This window comes from Aspergillus homomorphus (assembly GCF_003184865.1).
Source record: "Aspergillus homomorphus CBS 101889 unplaced genomic scaffold BO97scaffold_26, whole genome shotgun sequence".
Lineage (NCBI taxonomy): Eukaryota > Fungi > Ascomycota > Eurotiomycetes > Eurotiales > Aspergillaceae > Aspergillus > Aspergillus homomorphus.
Window position 1 is genome coordinate 351,138 of NW_020291912.1, and position 20,974 is coordinate 372,111.

At 51.6% G+C, this 20,974-nt stretch overlaps 5 protein-coding genes across 5 annotated transcripts; 1 reads left to right on the forward strand and 4 right to left on the reverse strand.

Moving 5' to 3' along the window:
* Positions 1 to 1,780: 1,780 nt before the first annotated feature.
* Positions 1,781 to 3,205, reverse strand: BO97DRAFT_393477 (putative cyclin-like protein (Clg1); the record flags this gene model as incomplete). The annotated part of the gene is made up of 1 exon (XM_025693928.1): positions 1,781 to 3,205. One exon carries the CDS (start codon positions 3,203 to 3,205, stop codon positions 1,781 to 1,783), a length of 1,425 nt encoding a protein of 474 aa, XP_025550058.1.
* Positions 3,206 to 10,945: 7,740 nt separating this feature from the next.
* BO97DRAFT_371883 (forkhead domain protein) lies at positions 10,946 to 14,606 on the reverse strand (the record flags this gene model as incomplete). The annotated part of the gene is made up of 1 exon (XM_025692842.1): positions 10,946 to 14,606. One exon carries the CDS (start codon positions 14,604 to 14,606, stop codon positions 11,238 to 11,240), a length of 3,369 nt encoding a protein of 1,122 aa, XP_025550059.1. The 3' UTR covers positions 10,946 to 11,237.
* Positions 14,607 to 16,047: 1,441 nt separating this feature from the next.
* On the forward strand, positions 16,048 to 17,096 carry BO97DRAFT_348361 (uncharacterized protein; the record flags this gene model as incomplete). The annotated part of the gene is made up of 3 exons (XM_025691883.1): positions 16,048 to 16,416; positions 16,474 to 16,606; positions 16,810 to 17,096. The coding sequence occupies 3 exons, from the start codon at positions 16,048 to 16,050 to the stop codon at positions 17,094 to 17,096; spliced, it is 789 nt and encodes a 262-aa protein (XP_025550060.1).
* A 402-nt stretch (positions 17,097 to 17,498) lies between these two features.
* BO97DRAFT_415688 (cyclic nucleotide-binding domain-containing protein) lies at positions 17,499 to 18,749 on the reverse strand (the record flags this gene model as incomplete). Its single annotated transcript, XM_025696404.1, has 1 exon — positions 17,499 to 18,749. The coding sequence occupies one exon, from the start codon at positions 18,747 to 18,749 to the stop codon at positions 17,499 to 17,501; it is 1,251 nt and encodes a 416-aa protein (XP_025550061.1).
* Positions 18,750 to 20,123: 1,374 nt separating this feature from the next.
* BO97DRAFT_116086 (uncharacterized protein) lies at positions 20,124 to 20,827 on the reverse strand. The gene is made up of 2 exons (XM_025689942.1): positions 20,287 to 20,827; positions 20,124 to 20,224 (listed from the first exon to the last, which is right to left on the reverse strand). The coding sequence occupies exon 1, from the start codon at positions 20,736 to 20,738 to the stop codon at positions 20,340 to 20,342; it is 399 nt and encodes a 132-aa protein (XP_025550062.1). The 5' UTR covers positions 20,739 to 20,827; the 3' UTR covers positions 20,124 to 20,224; positions 20,287 to 20,339.
* Between the last annotated feature and the right edge of the window lie 147 nt (positions 20,828 to 20,974).

Consider the following 20,974-nt stretch of genomic DNA (forward strand, 5'->3'; position numbering starts at 1 on the left):
TCTTCTTGCTTCCCGCTTCTGCTAAGTTCCAGTCTCCCTTGATTCAGAACTTAGCTGGATGGCTGGCGCGTCAAATCTACCTGGCCGGCTGTTTATCCATTGGGGTTCTACCCCATGGTTTAGTGTAATGTTATGAAGTAGATTCAAAATCACTCTACAACCCGGCAAAGATTTTTCACTGTAATAGGGATTGGAGAGTAAAATCGATGAACACATAAAAGGTTACCTGGTGATGTAGATAGGGCTCGCAGTCAGAATAAACGATTGATGGATCTACTTGGCTACGCGATGGTGTCAGTTAAATGGGGATTCGAATCCGGGAGATGAATCATGCATCAGCCTGCCTGCCTACCTGCCCCCTTTCTATGGATACTTCATATCCCATGCTATCTACTCAGGCAGGTCTGCTGATCCTTGCTAGCTATCCATTACCATGACATGAAGCTATAGGGCTAGATATCCTACCTACTCTTGATGGTGGTAAGGACGGCTGGGACCGTTTAAGGGTCATGTGAGTGCCTCAACTGCTGCGGGAGGAAATAGCCAAGCACTTTGAAGAATACGAGCCGGACTAGTTGACATACTAAGAGCAGGAGAGATGTTCTTGTGATGATATTTCCAGGTTTTTTTTGTCAATCCGGAAATTCAAGAGTATGTTGTTATTCCCAGATTTCATATGGCTGGTATGAAAGTAGTTGATCTAACTTACAATCAAGGACGAATGAGAAGTGAGACAAACACATAAGCGGCGCGGGCACCGTGAACAAGAAAAAAAATGGTGGGGAACAAAGAAACAAGGCGTAATGGGGAGAGTATCACTTTTTTTCGATTTCCTTCTTGGAGGTGAAGGGGGGGGGTTGGACATTCAATGTGTAAGAAAGGTCATGGAAAGAAGAGAAATGAGAAGATGAACATGGTATAATGTACAACCAAGAGCAGTCAAACCTCGCAGCCGAAAACGCGCCACAACGGCTTGAAATATCTGCCTCTGGTCTCAGCAGAAGAACAAATGACTCGAAGAATCCGATCGACCAGAGCAGAGCAATGCAAGGAGTAGTCAAAAGAATAAAACCGAACGAAGATAAGGTATTAACACCCCCGGGAGTCAAGCATGACATGGACAAAAAAGAATAACGAAGTGCCAGTATCCCAACTCAACCAGGGTCAAATGAAAATAAAAAAACAATCTATGAGGAGCATTGCCAGGTAAAATGCGCAGATCCGAAGAAGATGAGTAAGAGATCAAAGAAACGCGAAGGCGGTAATAAGGCACAAAACACGTGCGAACGCGGACAATAAACAATCATAATTGTCGTGACTCCTTACTCCGGGGTTCTGATCCAAGAATACCCCTGGAGCAGTAAGATGAAAGAATCGGCGGTCCAGTGATCATCCAGAACGTGGCCGTATTGAGGGAAAGAGAAATGATGATTTGGAACAAAAGGAAGTGTGCCGTATCTTGAAAGGCAAGAGCGATGATGATGATGCAAACGGTCGTCAACGCTCCAGCTGGACACCTTTTTTTCGATTTTCGCTTTTGAGGCAAAAGCCAGGAATGGCGGCGGATACTTTTCAGCGAATAACATAACCGAAACAGACTTTGAGAAAACGGGTAATCATGCAATCAACACGAATAAAACACGGTATCATTAGCGGGAAAGTTGAACAATGGGAATCAAAAGGTCTAGTGAGAAAGCGAAGGCGAAGGCGATAGTCGAAGTAGGAAACAGATAACTTTTTCCCAGCGTCGCAACACTTGACGGGCGAGTTCGTGAACAGCCTAAGCGACAATCGGTTGCATCGAGCCAAAGGGGTTGGCGCACATATAATGGTCCGCAGGTTTGGCGCAGTAAAGACAGCCACACGACGAGCCATGACCAGTCCACACACTTTGCGCGAAGGGCAGGGCGTAGGCCGGGGTGTGATGGTACGACGGCGGCTGTGATGGCGGGGCCGTAGGGATGTACTGTTGTGGAGTGGGCACCCAGGTACGCGTGTACGGCGGAGGAGGGTTGGTGTACGCCCAGGGCCCAACAGCGAAATAGTCGGGTGTGTTGGGGCCGCTGTGTGGTGCGGAGGGGGGCGAATACTCGGAAGCGGTCGGGTTCAGCCACGAATTCTCGAAGGTAGAACTGCGCTGGTACTGTGGAGGGATAGGACCTTCAGGGGAAAGCAGCGGCTTCGAGACGCGATGGGGCCGGGGAACGTTCGTATCGAGGGGAGCCAGAGCGTGGCGAGACTCCTGGGCACGGGCGACCGTCTTGGCACGCCAGTTTTCCCAGTGCTTGAGCCACGAGGCAAAACCATCCTGCTTGTCGTAGATACGATCGTGGATCTTCCACTCGAAGGCAAAGAGCCAATCCAGTTCCATCGAGTTGAGCTCGCTCACCGGGATGTTGCTGACTTCGGCCCACGACTTGTTCTGGAAGGTGTTGTCATCCAAAAACTTGCTTCCCAGCAGGAGGGCGACAGTGAGCATGCGGTACACCTGGCCACTCCCAGAGTGGAACACCTTGGCCGATGACAGCATGCGCATCCGGCTCGAGAGGTAGTAGAGACCCAGGAGGATGGTCGAGCTCGGGAGCCTGGTCGACGACAAGATCTGGTAGACGTATTTTCGAAACTGGGGGGTGACCGACGATCCTGGGTAGACGCTTCGCGCGAAGTCAATATCTGCTAGGTTGATCTTGGTGATGTACAAAGCATACATTCCCTGGGCCATTTCAGCCACGTAGTCGGACATCTGGTCCATCTCATAATCCAAGTGCGCCGCAACGCCTCCGGTAGCCTTTTCCTCCTTGCGCGGTTGCTCTTGCACCATCATGTCTTGGCGGCGATACTGGGGCAGGATGCCATTGTCCATCGGGGGCAGCTGAACGTTGTTGCGGAGCGGCGGCAGAACGTTGGCGGTGGCCATGGGACCGTACATGGGCTGGCTCATTGCAGAGTGGGCGGCGGTCATCTCGCGGCTATTGCGGACTCCAGCGCGGGACTGTGCGTTCATGTTGATAGCTGACTTAGGATAGCAATGGGCCTGCGAGTATTGCTCGATGAACTCGCAGCCGTTCTGGGAGTAGCGAGGCGGGAATGCAGCGGAGGGACCCAGGACATAGAAGGGCTGCTCGTGCTCCATGCGGCCACCGCTCACGAGATGAGGCGGAGTTGGAGGTAGGCCCTGCAGGCCATGGGTGAAGAAAGACGGCATGACGAGGGAAGAGGGAGAAAGGATAACACCAGTTCAGGAGGGGGAGGGTAGACCGGAATGCTCTAATCAACAACCGTGTTAGCAAATTGGTTCCAATGGCAAGCAGGGGAATCCAATGAGTAACAAACAATCGAGACCGAAAAGGTATAGATACGAACCGTCTACACGTCCACCACGCCCTGATCCTGGGTGGAGGGAGAAGGAGGGAGAGCGGATGCTCGACGAGCCGCGGCTCTGTGTTTCGATGTGTTGTATCTTCTTAGTTGAATAACATGAGAGGAATGGCGAGATTCGAAGCACGGGGCAGAGAAAGCGGCGAAAAGATGATCGTGACTGAAGTGATTCGCGCAATGTACTTTTGGAAGTTGCTACTGCACGAGTTGGACAATCGCTTAAGGAGCTGACTGAGCGGACAATTGATCGAACACGAGGCAGTCAAAAATCGGGCGAGCTAATCGATTGTGATTTTTGTTTTTTTGTTCCGTAACCGAACGAGTAACAGGAATAACCGATGGGGTCAAGGGATGTGTTAGGGGGAGGGTGCGGATGGGGCAAGGGACGGTGGAGATCTTTTTATATGTGTTTTTGCGCTTTTCAATAAGAAATAGAAACGGTAAACACTAGTTCTCGCGTCAAAGGGAGTATTCCCAATCCACGGTGACAACGATACTTAGTGAAAAGCTCGTTGAAGATAAAGTAGAGGGAGATGGAGATTTTCGAAAAGGTGGACAAAGGAGGGAGGAGGGGGGTGGGAGAAGAGGGAATATAGGTTGATGATGTGAAAGCAAAAGGGAGAAGGGTGGAGGAGAGATGAGGAGAAGAACAGAAGGAGAGGGGAGGATGGGGGGAGGGGGAAGTAGAAGAGAGAGAGGAGAGGAAGAGAAGAGAGGAAGGAGGAACAGGAGAGCAAAAAAGAGAGAGAGAATAGAGTGAATACAGTAATAGTAAAAAGTAGCCTGGCCCGGCGGAGAGAAGAGAAGAGAGAGAGGCAACAGGCAAGCAATGAGAGCAAAGCAGAGAGCGGAATTGGGACTAGTTGGGAATAGTGATGAGTGGTCAGTGGGCAAAGAAGAGGTGTCAGAGGGTGTGGAAAAGAAAGTGACGATCCCCGGCTCAATGGGCCTGCCTGACTAACCACTTTCTTTCTTCCCTTTTTTTTTTGTTCTTCGATTTTTGTAGAATTTTCTTTTTTCGATTCCCTTTTCTCTCAATAATTCCAGGTGGGTAAGGTGAGTGAAACGGGAAGGGGAGAAAGACTCACCGTCCGTGGTCAGGAAATGGGTTTGGTATGGTCATAACAGGTAATTTGGTATTGGTGGAGATCTTTTATGTCGTTGATCCAATCAGATACACCCAAACAATTAAGTAATTCGTCTCCTGCTGCTGCTGCTGCTGTTCAGTCCTTTCTGACTGTTCAGTTCAGTTGCCCCCTCAGGCAGCGTCCAAATCAATACTACGGATATCATGATATTCCCAGAGCTCCTAGCAGTCATGGAGGGCAGTACAAGACCATACTCGACTGACTGGTATCACCCTCCCAGAGTCCGTAGGGAATCAGGGATATTCCGTAGGGGCTCGGATTCCTGACCATGGCCCTCAATCACCAGCATCATCGCCCACCCCAATCCCGGGTCTCCAAAACTAAATAGGCACGCCCTCCATCAAACTAGTCAAACTACGGAGCTAAGTTAAAAGAAAGAAAAAATTAATAAGAGACCAGCCGCAACATCCGAGCAGACGGGACTCGAATGTCTGACTAGATATCAGACTACTGCTTTACATGGGGTGATCGTTTAGAGTTTTCAGAGTTTTTCAATGGCTACAAGCCTACGATGGGGGGAAGAAGACTAAAGCTAGGAATAATAGTTGGGGAGTTGACAATGTCCCGTTCGTGCTCCATCCACCACCCCATATACCCTCTCTGGTTGGTTGGTTGGTTGGTGTTTTAAGGGGAAGAAGGAATGAATTGAACCTTCCACGAGAGAGAGAGAGAGGGGGAGAGAAAGAGAAAGAGAAAAAGGTTAGTCAGAATAAACGCGAATGAATGAGCCAAAAAAAAAAAAAAAAAAAATTCGTTCCCTGTCTTCACCGTAATGCTAGGGTCACTGGAGTCCCCGAGAGGCTAAGACAGAGGCTAGAACAGTAAGAGAAGACCATATCCATGGGTATGGTGGGGGGGGGGAAGCCCTCTTTCGACCGTCGGCACCGACAAGACTGGAACGAAGAGGAGGTCTGCATCTGGTATGAATCAATGATGATGATGATGATGCTGGTGTAGATTAGAGGTAGGATCAATCCTGTGATCCTCTGTTTATTTTAGGGAATATTACGTCTCACCAACACCCGCATCGGGACTGACGTTGAGATCGAGGAGGGTTACTTAATGTTGTTAATGTTCATGTTAGTTGTAATGATCTTTTAACCTGCCACCTTACTACCCCAAGCTGGGAATGATACTCCGAGGTCCCGTGTGTGTGCGTGTGTGTGCGTGTGTGTGCGTGTGTGTGCGTGTGTGTGTGTGTGTGCCAGTGTGTGCCAGTGTGGTTCAGTGCAGAGTGCAGTGTGGCCAGAGCAGGAAGAGCAGTGAGCAAAGTGACGGTATAGTAAGTAAAGTCAGGGTATTGAATTCTCGATACATATGCTGCCCACCTGACTGTCCGGCACTCTGTCCAATAGTAATCTGCACGACCAGACCGGGCCAAACTGCACAACCTCCTCCCCTCCCACTCTTAAGGCCCAGCGGTTGGCGGTGGGCAGCCTCGGGGGTGGACCAAACGGTTAGGTTTCCTTAGAGGTGTTTAGTTGTTCCATCAGTGTGATTAGTCTAGGGGTTCGAGAGGCAGGCTCGAACGGCCACAGAAGTCATCGGCACTTGAGGTTGGTCACCGGAGTGACCCATTTTTTACTGCTTCCAGCACGCTTGGCGGTCGGTCTGCTTAATGGCAAGAGCTAAGAGAAGGAGAAGAGGGGAGAGGGAGGGAAGGGAAGAAAATTCCTCGAACCCACCCTCTCTCACGTAGCAGCATCTCTTGAACCAAGGTGATTCACAAATTTTAGATTAAAAACGGGCATTGATGGTGATAATCCCTTGGGAAGATTGTGGAGTCATCTTACAAAGGCCACCATTATCTATTCCTTCCCTCCCCTGCTCCTGTCCATTTGGTTTAGTTATAACTAAGTACGCAGCTTACAAAGAAAAATTAGAATTAAAATGACACAAAACCAAAAAAAAAAAGGAGGCGTGGTTGAAGATGACCTCCAATCAATCCCAGACAGGGCAACGTCCTACTCCCCGTTGGCTTGAGAGTCGAAAGGGCCAGAGAACGAACAGCCCGAGTCCATAATAATGTTTTCTATTGACTTAAGGTTCACGAGATGATGGGATCATCAGTTCATCAGAACTGATAGAGAGGCACTGCAGGGAGCAAAGCCGGCCCGGGTGGCTAGCCCATGGCCAATTCATAAGCCAGACCAACCAAACCAGAGCATATCCGTCACTTCTTGTCTATCGGAGGCGAAAATTGAAGTCACACCCTCGACAAGAAGAGAGTAGGAAAGGAGCGGCGGGAGAGCGCTAGTGGTACGGCTCGACAAATGACTGGGCCGTGCGCCCCCGTGCTAAATTAGCAAATGGGTAAAGAGGGAATAAACGTGTTGTGGGTGAGACTTGGTAAGATAGATGGACTCGTTGGACTGTGGCTTGGCTGTTGCAGAACTGCCTTACCTAATCCATCCTGGTTGGTTATTTATAACTTCCAGGCCCCAGTCACCGCGGATCCCAAAGGGGGCAGGCGGAGGCAATGGACCGGAGGGAATGCAATATGGATCTTGATGGATCATGGGGTGAGGGACCAAATGGGGAGTGGCAGAAGGGGGGGAGGGGGCAAGCAACCAGCAGCCAGCTCGGCGGCTATCTACGAGTAGTCAAGTACAGTAGTCTAGAAGGGATGGAAAAGCAAAGAAGAGCATGATCTCAGGGGAGGGGACTTCCATCATCACCAGTGCGGTCGCGACAAGTCGACGGTGGCGATGGTGATCTCAAGGCGGAGCCCATGACACCATGCCATGCTATGCCATGCCCTTTGCCCTTGCCCAGCCTGTCGCTTTCCATGAACCCTGGGCCTGGGCGCCTGGACGCCTGGACGCCTGGGACAGCTGGGACAGCTGGGACAGCCTCATTTTCACGATGGTCGAGGTCGCTGTAGGTCACCACACATGCATCAGCAGGTACTGTACATATAGTAAGTAAGTATTGCCTGTAAGCTGTACCTTGTCCGGGCAGCCCGGCAGCAAGGAAAGAAAATCTCATCATCATTGTACATATACCGTGTACCTTAGGTAGAATCTTAGAATCTTAGACGAGGGGGACACATTCCAGCTCCTTCCATTCTATTGACATTCCTGCCTGTTGCTGCAATTCAGCCATCATCAAACATCAACCCAATTAACTATGGAGACCAAAGATCCTGTTGGAGGTGACAGATCCAGATCTATTCCGGGAGTGGTGCGTATCACCGTGTCGAGACGAGGGGAGCATGTGCCTCTCTCTCTCTCTCTCCTTCTCTTCTGTCTGCTCGGAGGCTGGTAGCAGCAGCACCTAAAGCGTCGTCACCTGAAGCGTTGCGGCTGTTACCTTCATTTCTCGCCTGTGACTCAGAGCTGCATCGGAATGCACCCAATCAAAGCTGGGGAGGGTGTGTCGGACAAACTGAATGATTTTCATTAGTTCCTGGGAGGTGAGTCGAGTAGTAGTTGCTTACAAAGAAGAGAGATGAGAGAGATGGTTACTGCTGCTCGGCCGGTCTCATATCACGGTCATACTGCTGTAGTTGCAGGAGTCGGTAGTCGGCAGTCTCCTCCATTTAGGTTCATTCTGGAAAACCCCCAGTCCCTGGTTGCTATCGAAATTATATTGGCGCCAGGCTCATGGCCACGGGAAAGGAACCATTTTAGTCCCTGCAGGCACATCATCACCTCCACCACCTCTGTACCCCGTATCGTTCAGGCGATAATACAATCTAGGAGTTCATTGTCGTTGTGAATCTTCTGGGAAGACTGAGTCTTTCTATGAATCTGTCTACAGTGGTTATTAATCGTATCGTGTTGGGAATGTGCCCTTCCCGACCGGAGTAAGCCAGATGAGCCTTGCTGGGACATGCCAATCAATAGTATATGTAAGTGTAGGTATACGTACTACGTAGCTGGCTGGCTGTTGTACCACCATCCTCCTACGCCCATCGCGACAATAAACATGACCCATCTCATCTCATAATGGTAGGTAGTTACTGAGTAGTACCTTACCAGTCCGGGCACTCAATCAAGGCACCACACATCCCGCCCAATCCCAGAACAGTAATCAAGTTGAATACAATACACCTCGATCGATCTCCATCTTCCACCCTGTCTAATCTTTCTTTGCCGTGCCAAACGCTCGTCTTTTTCCCCCCCCACACCATCTGCACACAACAAGATCGAGTAATGGCAAGTGGGGTGGGTGGAAAGAGAGAGAGAGAGAGAGAGAGAGAGCCTGTGGTCGTTTTTCTTGTTGCTTCACTCGAGTGCCCTGCCTGCCCATCTGACCAGCCATCGCTGCCCGATGGCCCTCCTAGAGAAGTTTAATCATCACGATAATCCCGCAGGTCGCGTATGCAAGCCTCCAATCCTTCACCCAGACTGCCTCTCCATTTTCTGGCGCCCGGAAGAACGCTTCCCCTTCCTATTCTTCCGATCTCCATCTCAACTCCCGATATCGCCCTTTTGCCGCCTTTCCAGAGAGGAGGTGCATCGGTCATCCTCACCCGGCAACTGACACGGACACTGACACTGACAGTTGACATTGACCCTGAGCCGGACAGGCGGATATGCAGAAGCACTGACTGACTTGACAGACTTAGTTAGCTGGAGCTGTCCTGTCTTGCCTATTTGCCTCGCCTTGCTTCAAAACCGTCTGTGCCTCTTGACATGTTAACTGACATTCGAGCAATTGTTTCAGTCTGGAGATGCGCCGCCGTCGCGCACCCTGCACTGCCTGTTCGCACTGTCCCTGCCGAGCGTATACTATACAGGTACTGTCCTCTAAACCCCTCATTAAGCACCCACTAACTACCATCAATGAATGATCCTCAACAACAATGATACTGTTTAGTCTGCATACACTTAACTCAATTACCCGCCCACCCCCTCACCACCACTACACAACACTTAAAAGAAGAAAAGAAAGAAAGAAAGAAAGAAAGGAACAGGAATAGAACACAGCCAGGAACAAGAAACCCTGCCTCCTTTCCCCCTCTTTGCCCCCTCCTCATCCTCTTCTCTTCCCTTGAAGATAATATAAAGACATACTATCGGGTGAACACGGCCAGCCTTAATTCATCCATCCATAATCCGATAAGAGGTCCAAGCCAATTCCATCGCAAAATCCTGTTCTTCAACATCATCATCATCATCATCATCTTCAATTCCTAAGATTCCGAATGGATGGATGAAGATGAGACATTTCTCAGTTCCTCACCCACATCCCCACTTCCAGCCTGAGTAAGGCCAGAGAGGCTAGATCATAGTTCTTAATCGAAGTAAACAAGAACAACAACATCCAACCCCAAGTCCACATCTACAATATCCGTAACCAACCGAAGCTCACCACCAGAACCTACAACTCGTACCTACAACAACAACAACAACAACCATAGGTTCGAAACCACGGTCCCTTACCGAGTAAAGAGTAAAGAGTGAAGGAGCGGGGAAACAACAACATTACACCGAGGTGTCAAACCCCCACCACACCACACCTACATAAAAAAAAAAAAACAACGCATCAGGACGATCGGGATCTCGGAAAAAAAAAAAGATTCTTACTCGACAATTGCTATCTTTTCCATCCATCCAAGAGGCAAAGCAAGGGAGGAGGGGTAGGAGGCCAGTCAGGTACGGCGCAACCCAAAGGAAAAACAGACCCCTCATATCCGCCCACATCATTCTGACATCTAACTTCATGCATCATCATCCTCCATTCGGGGGAAGACCGAAGTCAAGCGCCGCGGGGAGGGGTTGTGTGAACAAAATCAGGTTTTTTTTTGGGGGGGGGGGGGTGTGCATGGTTCTTGTCTGACATGTCTATTTTCCATAATCATTGCGAAAGAGGTAGTGTCCGGGATATAGAATTTGATTGCGCTGGGAGTCTATGAGCATATTACCTCTGGCGCAGAGGGGACAGAACAAGACATAGTAAGCACCGTATACAATTTTTGGAATTGTATTTCCTTGTTTTGTCTTCTTCAGTCTTCTATCTACTACCGCTATGCAACGGGAAACACCACCCCTCTCTTCCATCTTCTCGGAATCAAGTTCTCTCTTCCGACTGATTCAGGTTCGAAATTGGGAAATTGAGGGGCTGAGGAATCGGTCGTCAACATGCAGTCCGGGATTGTCCGCTGCAACATCTTGCATAGATCAATAGAACGCATACGCTGCGCCGCTGAAGGAGTAAGAACAGTGCGGTGGTTGGTAGGTAGGTATGTAGGGAACATCCTCATGAACAAATGTGAGACGGGACTTGCTTGGTCCCAGAACAGAGTGGATATCATTGAGAAAACAATCAGTCAGTCAGTGATAAAAAGTGTACGTTGTGTGTGTGTGTGTGTGTGTGTGTGTGTGTGTAGAAAGTGGAAAGGGCGGGGGAGAAAGTTTGTGAGGACACCGGAGAAGAAAACAAGCAAAGCGGAAAAGAGAAAATAGTATCGTATCGTGAAAGCTTCGAGTTTTTTCATACTCATTAGAAAACCAACCAGAGGACAAAGATCAGGCTCGGTAGCGCTTGCGCTTGTTTGCCATGATCATATCTCCGTCCCTTCGAACACCAGATCCAAACTAAGTTGGAACGCCATGTGCCAGCTGCATGCAGATTAGACACGACAATCCATATGGAAAAATATGTAGTAAAATGCAGAATCCCAAGTCGTAAAAGTCGTCAAGCCAAGGCCACCAATGTTCCTCATGCCTTGGATGCCCGTTGCTGCTCCCTATTTACTGCTCGCTACTCTCCCTTGAGGCTCCCAATTAGATTACGGAGGGCATCCACGATAACCTCTTCGTCCTTCGGTTCGCCGCCCGGGAACGAGCTGTCCGTTGCATTGCCCAGTACGCGGGCTCGCGCACTCTTGAGCACTTCTCGGATGTAGTTCTTGTCCTCATAATCCTCCATAAGAACAGCCTCAAAATCGTCAATGGCTTTGTTTGCACGGTCATTGAACGAGGATGCATCTGAATTGTCCATGGGACCCGGACCCGGACCCGGACCAGGACCAACACCCATGTTTGGCTGATGCTGCATCGGAGGCCCCGGTGGAGGCCCAGGGGGATGATGCCCTGGGGGTGGTGGCGGTGGAGCATGCGTCTGATGTGTTGGGTGTGGTGCGTTAGTCGGGGGCATTGGTGGGGGATTCGGCGGCGGATAGGGCGACTGATGTTGGGGCTGTGGAGGCATCGGTTGCGATTGCTGCGCCTGCTGTAGCTGAACCAGCTGCGGGGGCGGATCGGATGCGTAGGGTGAGGTGTAGGTGGAAGGGGTGGTCTGGGCGAAAGCGGGCGGAAGGTTGTTGCGGAGCGGACTGGGTATCGGAAAGGGGGTGGAGGCGGCGGGTTGAGAAGGCGGGGGATAGGGACTCGCGTGATGAGGTGTAGGAGGAGCGGGAGATGGGGCGGGAGCAGGAGGGTGGGTGGCGTATGGGTTCGACGGCATAGCAGGGAACTGAAAGTGCGGGTTGGCCATGCTGGGCTGTCCATTCGGCTGAGTGCCATACGATGGATTCAATGCAGGCATGTACTGGGGAGGAGCGGCGGGAGGAGGGGGCTGCGCTGCTGGCGGAGGAGGTGAAGGGCGTCTTTTCTTCTCCTTCTCGACGGAAGCTCCCGGGCGAAGCTGCCAGGACCACCCTTTACCATCTCGCTCGGCGTGCATAAAGAGATGACTGTTTCCATTAAGATTATGCCGTACACTGGACGTCCAACCCTCAGTTTCGCACTTGAAACGGAAATATGGGTATTTCAACTTCAACGCTCGATAAATCTGCTTGAGTGTCATCGGAGTACCAGCCTCGGTGAGAGCATCAAAGATGAGAACGGCGTAGTTGTAAGGCGGCTTGGCCAGATCCTCCGGGGTATATGCGGACTCGGGAGGATAGTTTGGAGATGGCGACCGCGAGGGTTTGCGCTTCTTGACTGGGGGCGCTTTGATGAAGTCTTCCGGGCGATGCTCCATGGGGAACTGCCCGCCTTCGGTGGAAGGTAGAGGGAAATCCATCGGTGTGCCATCGGGCTTCTTCCTCTTGGTGTATTTGCGCTTCTCAGGCTTCGATCCAGGCGACTCTCCGCCCATCTCTTTGGGGGTAACAGTCGCCGTCGTTGAGGCCGGAGCCTTGCCAGCTTTCGCTCGGTTCGCAGGCGGAGGAGTAACGCCTCCATTAGCCTCGCGCTTCGCTGCCAGCTTCTGTTCTCGAGCCAACTCTGCTCTCTCTCGCTTGGACATGATGCCATCCTTAGGAGGACGGCCAGGGCCCCGACGCCGGATTGGTTGTAGAGATGGATCGATAGCTCCCTCCACAGAGGGCATTGGTCGCGCCGGATCTGACTCTCTGGTTTTAAGTACGAGTTTCGTAGGCCTAGGCGCGTCCTTATTCTCTGTTGTATCGGACGCAAGCTTCTGAGCCTCGGCTTCGTTTTCGACAGAAGCTGGTGTCTGAGAGTTCTCTTCCCCTGCCCCGAAGGGCTCTTCAACACGATCAGCACCAGTTTCACCGATTGGTACGTCTGGTAGAAGAAAACGTATGCGAACACCTCCAATTTGGATGTAATCGCCGCTATGTAACGGTCTGACCTGGCCAGGTGATAACCAATCAGCGCCAATAAATGCGCCATTCCGTCCCATGACTTCCATCTCGAACAGGTTCTTGTCAAAATTGTAAGCGATCTTTACGTGTTTGCGCGAAATACCACGATGGCCAGCGGCACTGCCGTCGACCGTGGCCGGGGGGTGAATGGGGATAGTCGGACATGCGTCCGGAGAAGGGAGCAGCGCAAGAGCATCAACCGGCTTTGCATCGCCGTTTTCTTCATTCAATGACTGCATCGCCAGCGCATTGTAGTCGGTGGTGTTATTATCGGTCGATTGAAGTTGGGCCGGGGTCGCATGTAGCGGAGCGCCCGATTCCGCATGCGACGAGACAGACGATCGACGACTGAGTCGAGGGGGAAGGTGAGAGACATCGGGATCAAAGCCCATAATTCCACCACGGTCACTGACGACGCTGCCCATAATTCCACTGCCCTCATGCTTCACACGGACCGGAGTATGCGACATGTTTCCACCACTGGAGCTTTTCGCTCGCGATGTCCTCATTGCCTGTCGAACTTGTATCTCACGTTGGTGCGCAGCCCGAGCGGCTCGTACATCACGACCGAGAATGAAAGAATAGGTATTGCAGTAAAAATGACCATCATCGAACTCCAGCTTCGCAAAGGCCTGAATCCGAGGTTCGGAGCCGTCGACGGAGCCTGAGCCATCCTGAGGCAAACCAGGATACGCAAGGGCAGAGAGGTCGGCGTTTTGCGATAGATAGGCATCTGTAAGCATTTCACTGTGCTGTAATGCATCGAATGGATTCTTTGAAGAGGACGACACGTCGAACGGGTTGAAGAGGTCGGCGTGATCGATGCCGGTCTTTGAGAAAAGCAATGGATCTGTTAAGCCGTCTATTGGGTCATTCGTGTTAATGGCTGGATTTGATTCTTGTTCGTGGTGGGCTGAAGACAAATCGGTTTGATGCTCGAAGTTTTCCTCCTGATGGTGATGCGAAAGCGACAGGTCGGTTGATGTCGGCGGGATTTGATCCGCGCCTCCGCCGGTCGAGTCGGTAGGCGCAACGGCCGGAGGCTCCGAGGTTGAATCCATAGACCATTGAAGATTTGATTTGTCGTCGATCTGTTGTGGTTGGTCTGTCTCTTGCGGAGCTGGCGGCATTGGGTGGTCCTCGGACGGTGATGGGCCGGAGGAGGATTGATTGCCAAGGAGCTGGGCCAGCAGCGCACTGGCGGCGGACTGACGACGGAGATCGGATTGAGTATCTTGCGGCGCAGGAGATATAGAGGTTTGATCGTCGGGTTCGGCCTTGACCATAGTCGAGGAGAGGGCGGGTAGGCCATTGGGAGAGGAAGGATCGAGGGAGTCGGGGGCAGGATCGTGCAAAGCGCGGATTGCGGAGTCGTTGGGCGGGGATGGATGCGGTTGAGGGTCAAGATGCTGCTGCTGTTGTGAGCGGGAATAGTCGTACACGGACGACATATCCGGGGCAGCATCCGGAGGACGATGGCCCACCGCTGGCGCTGTCATGGTCTGCGACGACGACATGACCGGCGGCTGGTCTTGACGGGGGGTCGGAGGAGGAGAGGATTGGGGTTGGAGGGAGACAAGACGAAAGAGGAGGAGAGAAGTCAAGGGCGGTGAGACCGAGTCCCGGCCCAGGACGGCCTCTGACTGGTCGGCGAAAAGTAGTGCCGGCGATATTTTTTTTTTCATGGAGTTTTTTCTGCCGCTTCCGGTGACGGGATGGCCTGTAAGTTTGGGGAAATTTGCGTGGGGGATGGTATTAGTGAGGTATTTATGTGTAATTGGGGGGTATGACCTGTTTATCGGTCTATTTATTGCCTGGTCTAGCCTCTCGCAGGCTCCTCATTCAAGGACATTTACTGCACGACAGCTGGCAACGTCTTCAGCTTCTTGCTCCAAAACAGAAGTCAGAAGATCGGGTGAATCCGATGTTCTTGACATGCAGACATGGTCACACCGTAATTGAGTCCCCCATTGGGCTGGTCTTATTAAGGTATGCAGACGCTGAAACACCCGCATCCAATTGATTGCCTGGGCCGACCGGAGGTCTCAGACTCGAGTTCGGCGCTGCATACAAATCGTGTTAGACTTTTCTCATTACTAGGTTGAGGAATGAGTTTTATATAGGGAATCTTTCACCTGCAGACCATATTTGTGTTAGAAATATCATCCAGAACACTAAGCTATTAAGCAAGTAAGTCGATTGACTGAAGCGGAGTCATTCCGAGGAACATTCTTTGCCTCTTTCACTCTGTTCCTGACCATGGAAATTGTGTATAAGCTTGAGTTTGGACATAATGTCTGCTTGCCGACGCTGCCATCGTTTGACTTTCTCCAGATAATATAGGACTATGGGTCTTACGCCTTGTCCAAGTATATCTACCTCCAGTTACGCGAAGCCCTTGTAGACTTGATACTCACGATCCGAATCTACCCCCTATTGTCAGTTGTAGACCCAAGGCAGCGAATGGTTCCACCAAAACGCCCTATACTCATTATCGCCGCACATCACTTGCGACAACCTGACTTCTCCCAGACAATAGACAAGCTGCAACACAAGTAATCGCCAGTAGTGGGGGGAAGAACCCATCAAGCTCACAAGAACCACCCACCACCCCGGACCCGCTCTCTTTCAGCTTCCCAGGCACCTCAGTGTTGAATAAGAGATATAGCGTTCCGGGGGAGAACCCCCGGACCCCCCTTTCTTTCAGCTTCCCAGGCACCTCAATTCTAAGCCAGGTCGTAAAGCACCGGGCACCTAAATATACCCAGAGAAAAGTTTCCGGGGAGATCCCAGCCGACTCACTGTACCCCAGATTGCTGGTCCGGGGGTAGACGAACAAGCCTACCGCCCACTGCACCCGCCCAGCAAAATATCCACCCCTCACCACCTACTCACACCACATCCAATAAACCACCACCCCCATTCCCACCAGCAGACAAGAAGAAAAGAGGAAGAAAAATGCCCAAAAAAACCCCCCAACCAAAAACAAAACCACCCCCAAATCCCCCAAAAGAAACCCAATCCCAAATCCAATGGCCCCCTCTCCCCCCCACACCAAAAAGTCCCTACTTCTACCCCTCGAAACCAACTCTCCAACCCCTAGTCGACTCCCAAATCTACCTGATCCCGAACTTCTTCCCGCAGACCCTCTGCAAAACCTACACAAGCTTCCTGGCCTCCCTGCCGCTGGTGACAACACCCAAGAACCCGAAACGCGGCGACGCGGTGCGCGTCAACGACCGCTTCCAGGTGCAGGACGAGGGGTTCGCGGCGCAGCTTTGGGAGCTCACGGCGTTGAAGCGGTGTGTGACGGGTCAGAGGAATGCTGTTGAGGAGAGGTTGTATTCCTATCCTGAGGATGAGGATCATGACGACGAGGAGGAGAATGGGGAGGGGAACAGGGAGAAGGAGGCTGCTGGCAATGTCAATCGCGAGGTATGGGGTGGGGAGCCATTGGGTTTGAATGGGAATATTCGTATCTATCGGTATTCGAGGGGTCAGTTTTTTGATAAACATTGTGAGTTCTTTTCTTCCGCTATTTCTTTCCCCTTGGAATGGTTCTTGGAAGGGTCCAAAGTATGGTAGAAGGGCTGTATGTAGCCAGTGGTGGACGTCGTGGTGGTGGTGGTGGTGGTGGTTGTAATGAATGGATAGTCTATCAAGCTTCTAAATGGGGCTTTGGTGGTAGAGACCTGAATACCCAGCTAATCTGTAAATCAGACGACGATTCCAATACCCTCACTTTCAACGCGCCAGGGCAGCCAGCACGGCCGGCTCGCACTACATGGACTCTACTCATCTACTTGACGGGCTGCGAGGGCGGAGAGACCGTCTTCTACCCCGAGCCGACGCGGAAGGATCGAAATCCCCAACCGGTCTCGGTCGCGCCGGTACCGGGTATGGCGCTGCTGCATCGACATGGCGAGCACTGTATGTTGCATGAGGGAAAGGAGGTCCTGAATGGAGAGAAATGGGTGTTGCGGAGTGATTTGGTTGTTGCGCGGTAATCTGCGGGTCTGAGCTTCGAGAGTCCTGTACAGGCCTACAATTGACTGGCAACAAAATATGTATCCATCACAAAAGACATATTATGAACAAAGAAAACTCCCCGGGCGCACACCGACCCGTACCGGTGAGTCCACTATTAGACACAAAACAAGACTTGCATCTGTCTGAAACCCCGTAATGCCGTGGGCAAAGAATAATTAAAAGACCAATGTTTCGCCAATGAACCGGAGGGCAGCTTTTCTTCAAACCCATCTTGCATGTATCTCAGAACCCACACCTCTCGGGCAGGTTCCCAGAAAAGAGCGTCAGGTACACTGAACAGCAAAATAATGAAACATAAACCCCACCCCATAGCACCATCCCAGTTCGCGTGTCCTCGTCTAAAAATGTTGATATGCAGATCATGATTGGTTTGGCTTCGACTCATACTCGGCCCGTCTCATGATATCCTCCACAGGCCCCAGTAACCGCTTGAACCCGTCACGGCCCAGCCGAGCAACCTTGACTTCCGAGCGAGCAACAATGCTGGCAGCACGGGGCTTGTCGTCCAGAAGCGCCAATTCACCGAAGTAATCTCCGCGCTTATAGGACTTGACAGGTCCGTCCAAGTCCTTCTTGAAGGCATCCGCCTCACCGGCTTCAAGCAGGTAGAAGGCATCACCGGGATCGCCCTCGTTGATGATGGTGGACCCGGCCGGGTATTTGCTGGCGTCCAGCGCATCGGCAATCTTCGACCGCTCGTAGGGCTTAAGGCTAGACAGCAGGGGCACTTCCTCCAGGAAAGCCTCGTACATACGACGACGCTGGAAGGCCGAATCCATCAGAATGCGGCGGAAAGTGATGCGGTCCAGAGCCCAGAGGGTGCTCTTCGGGTCCACCGACACCACGGTCGCAGCACGAGGAGCATTATACATGAGAGCCAGCTCTCCGAATGAGCCACCAGGGCCGATGGTGCTGACTTTGTTTCCCATGCCGTCCGGACCCGGTTGCACCGAGCCCGAAGGGTGGATGAGGACGTCAAAATGGCCGTCTTCGACGATGTAGAAGTAGTCTCCCGCATCACCCTGCGAAATCACTTTGATGTCTTTGGCGGGAATGGGCTTCTCCACCAGCGCATCAAGCACGGTCTTGAACTGATCGTCGTCCAGATGGGCGAAAAGGAAGTTGTTGCTAACGGCGGTCTTCAAGCGCGCAATTTGCTCATCAGACTTGGGGTGATGCGGCGGCGCCCAGCTGTCCGAGCCAGCCGAGGTGGGATTCAACGACTCTGCGGACACCGATGTCCTCCGTCCCAAGGCATAGTTGCTGGGGAGGCCAGGGTTGGGGACCCCGGTTGGGCGGATGTCGCCTGGCGGGAAGTCGTCGGCAGCCTCATCTTCCTCGCGCGAACCATCGTCAAATGGGCTTCGGGTATTGAAACGGATGGCACCTCCATTTTCACCAAAACCACCACCTGCGAACAAGCTGTTGCCAGTCGAGGACGAGGCGGCGGCGGGGGCGTTGGCGGTGCGAAAAGTCGGATCGGTTGGTGACGTCACCTCGTACTCCTCGTCCTCCGCGATCTTGTGGAAAGTGCTGGCGGGCTTGTTGTCGTCTTTGGTGCCCACGCGAAGGGGTTGATTTCCCCCGGGAGGAAAAGTGCTTTCGGCCATTCTCTGGAGGAAAGGGCTGGAGAAGGTGAAGGTCCGGCCTGTGTTAAGCGGGGAAATTGGACGCTCGGGCGACCACGACTGCAGCGGCCGAGAAGGAGGGGAGGGGCTCGATTGACGTAGATCAGGAGCTAAGCTTGAATCGGGTGGAGGAAGAGAACAAGACGAATGTCGAGTCTGAGATGGAGAGGAAGGATATAGAAGAGAAGCGGTAGTCATGGGAATGAAATTGAAGGAGGGAAGAAGGGGAAAAAGGAAGAAGAGATCCGAGAAAAGAGGAGGGGGAGGGGGAGAACAGGGTAGCAGCTAGTCTGGTCTGCAGCAAGCAAGCACACACGCAGCGGCAGATGGAGGGGATGGAAGGAAGGGAGGGGCGGGTAGGGAAACCGACCAGCCCGATCGCTGGATGAGAATCAAATCAAAAAGGCAAACGGATTGTGGTCGAGGTGGGGGGGATTCGAGCGGCGCAACACGGCCTTATTGGATCTTCGTGCTTCGAAGCTCGGGAACCTTTCCAGATCGTTTGACTTTCGCAAGCAGCTGTGGAAGCTGATGCAAAGCTGTTGTTGAGTAGTTATAGAAATTCAAAGGGAATTTGAGAGTTGAGCTGAGGTAGAGTAAGTCGGTACTAGGGTATTTAAAGCGATATTCAAGACACTCTATGAGCAGAACTGTAATAGGAGCAAGACAGACAGACAGACAGAGGGAGAGCAAAAAAACTTCCAGTACAAGGTAAAAAAGTAGAAGTGGTAGTAGTAGAAGTAGTTGTGAAGTCACCAGCTGCAAGCTCTGGGGAGGGGCACCACCGCTCAACTTAAATCAGGGTCGCGTGGGACTTTGCCTGCACGGAGATGAACTGATTGTCCAGGTGACGAACTAACTAGTAGGGAATTATTACTCACTAGAATAATCACCTAATGAGAAAAAGGGGCAGATACTCAAGATGGTGTGTGGTGCGTGCGTATGTAGTGATGATGATGGTGGTGGTGTTGGTGGTGGTGCTACACACTACGTGATCCCGAGGGGGGAAGTTTGCAGAAAAAGGGATTGACACCGAAAAAGGAGGGGAGAAAAAGACACGAATTGCGGGAAGCAGCAGCAGCTTCTTGCAAGCTTCTTCGTCTTCTGCTTCTTACCGACTAAGAGAGTTTGTTCATGGTGGCCGATCATTACTTGACTTCCTCCTTCTCCTCCTCCTTCTCCCTCTATATCTACATGCTTGACCTGTCTCTTCTGTTCTTCCCAGGGACATTGCCCATTGTGTTGTCTATCAAGTAGAGTGGATTAATTGATTATCGGGATCTCAGTGGACTCCTTATCCAGTCGAGCTAATGGCTTCTATCTTCCTTCCAGAACAAATTCCACCTCCTTAATTAACGGGGACTTTCGGTTTCGGATGGTCTGGATCAACGTCACCCGCTCGTTTGCTCGACTAGCCCGTCGACGCCTTCAATAGCGGAGGTGCTCGGCTCAATAGTCTACACGAACAATCACAAGAGTGGTTAGAAAGAAGGAATTGAGTGGGGAGCCTATCTGTAACCTTCCTCTCCTGATCAAAATCTAAAATAACCCGAAACTCGGGACTGGGAATTGCTAAGATTTTTTTAAAAGAAAAAAGAAAAGAAAAAGGAGAGACGGGGCAGAGGAAAAGATGGGGATGGTCAATCCTTCAGCCGGGAACGGACATGGCATCGAAGCTTCGATCTGGTGGCTAAGGGGCTTCCAAATGTCTTCTAGAACATGATGGTGATTCATTGCGCCACCGGAGAGCGGAGACAGTTGTGGCATTATTACTGGGATGGATTCGATTTGGAGGATGGCGGTCAGTAATCGACTTGTGGTTAAACCCACTTCATCCCTTGACTCCTGAATGATCACGTCTGAAGAGAAGGAGAAGAAGATACCCCTCACCTCTCCGTTGCCTTTCTTCTTTACCCACTGTTTCCCCCACCGATAGAAATTCATCGATGTCAACACCTTCTCTTCCAACATGCTGCTGGTGGCGAATTGACTGGTGAAAGCGATGCTGATTCCCTTTGGATGATCTGCTCGCTGAGGTCATAGCCAACGCCAACAGGAGTCAATCCTTGCGAGCCGTTGCGCAACCATCGAATTTCTTGTTGACGTTTTGCTCGGGACGGCCCCTTTTTCTCTTTCGGAACTCTGGGTCAATGGATGTCAAGATGCCATCATGGGTCGAGGTTCTCTACTGTTACTCCCAGGGAAGG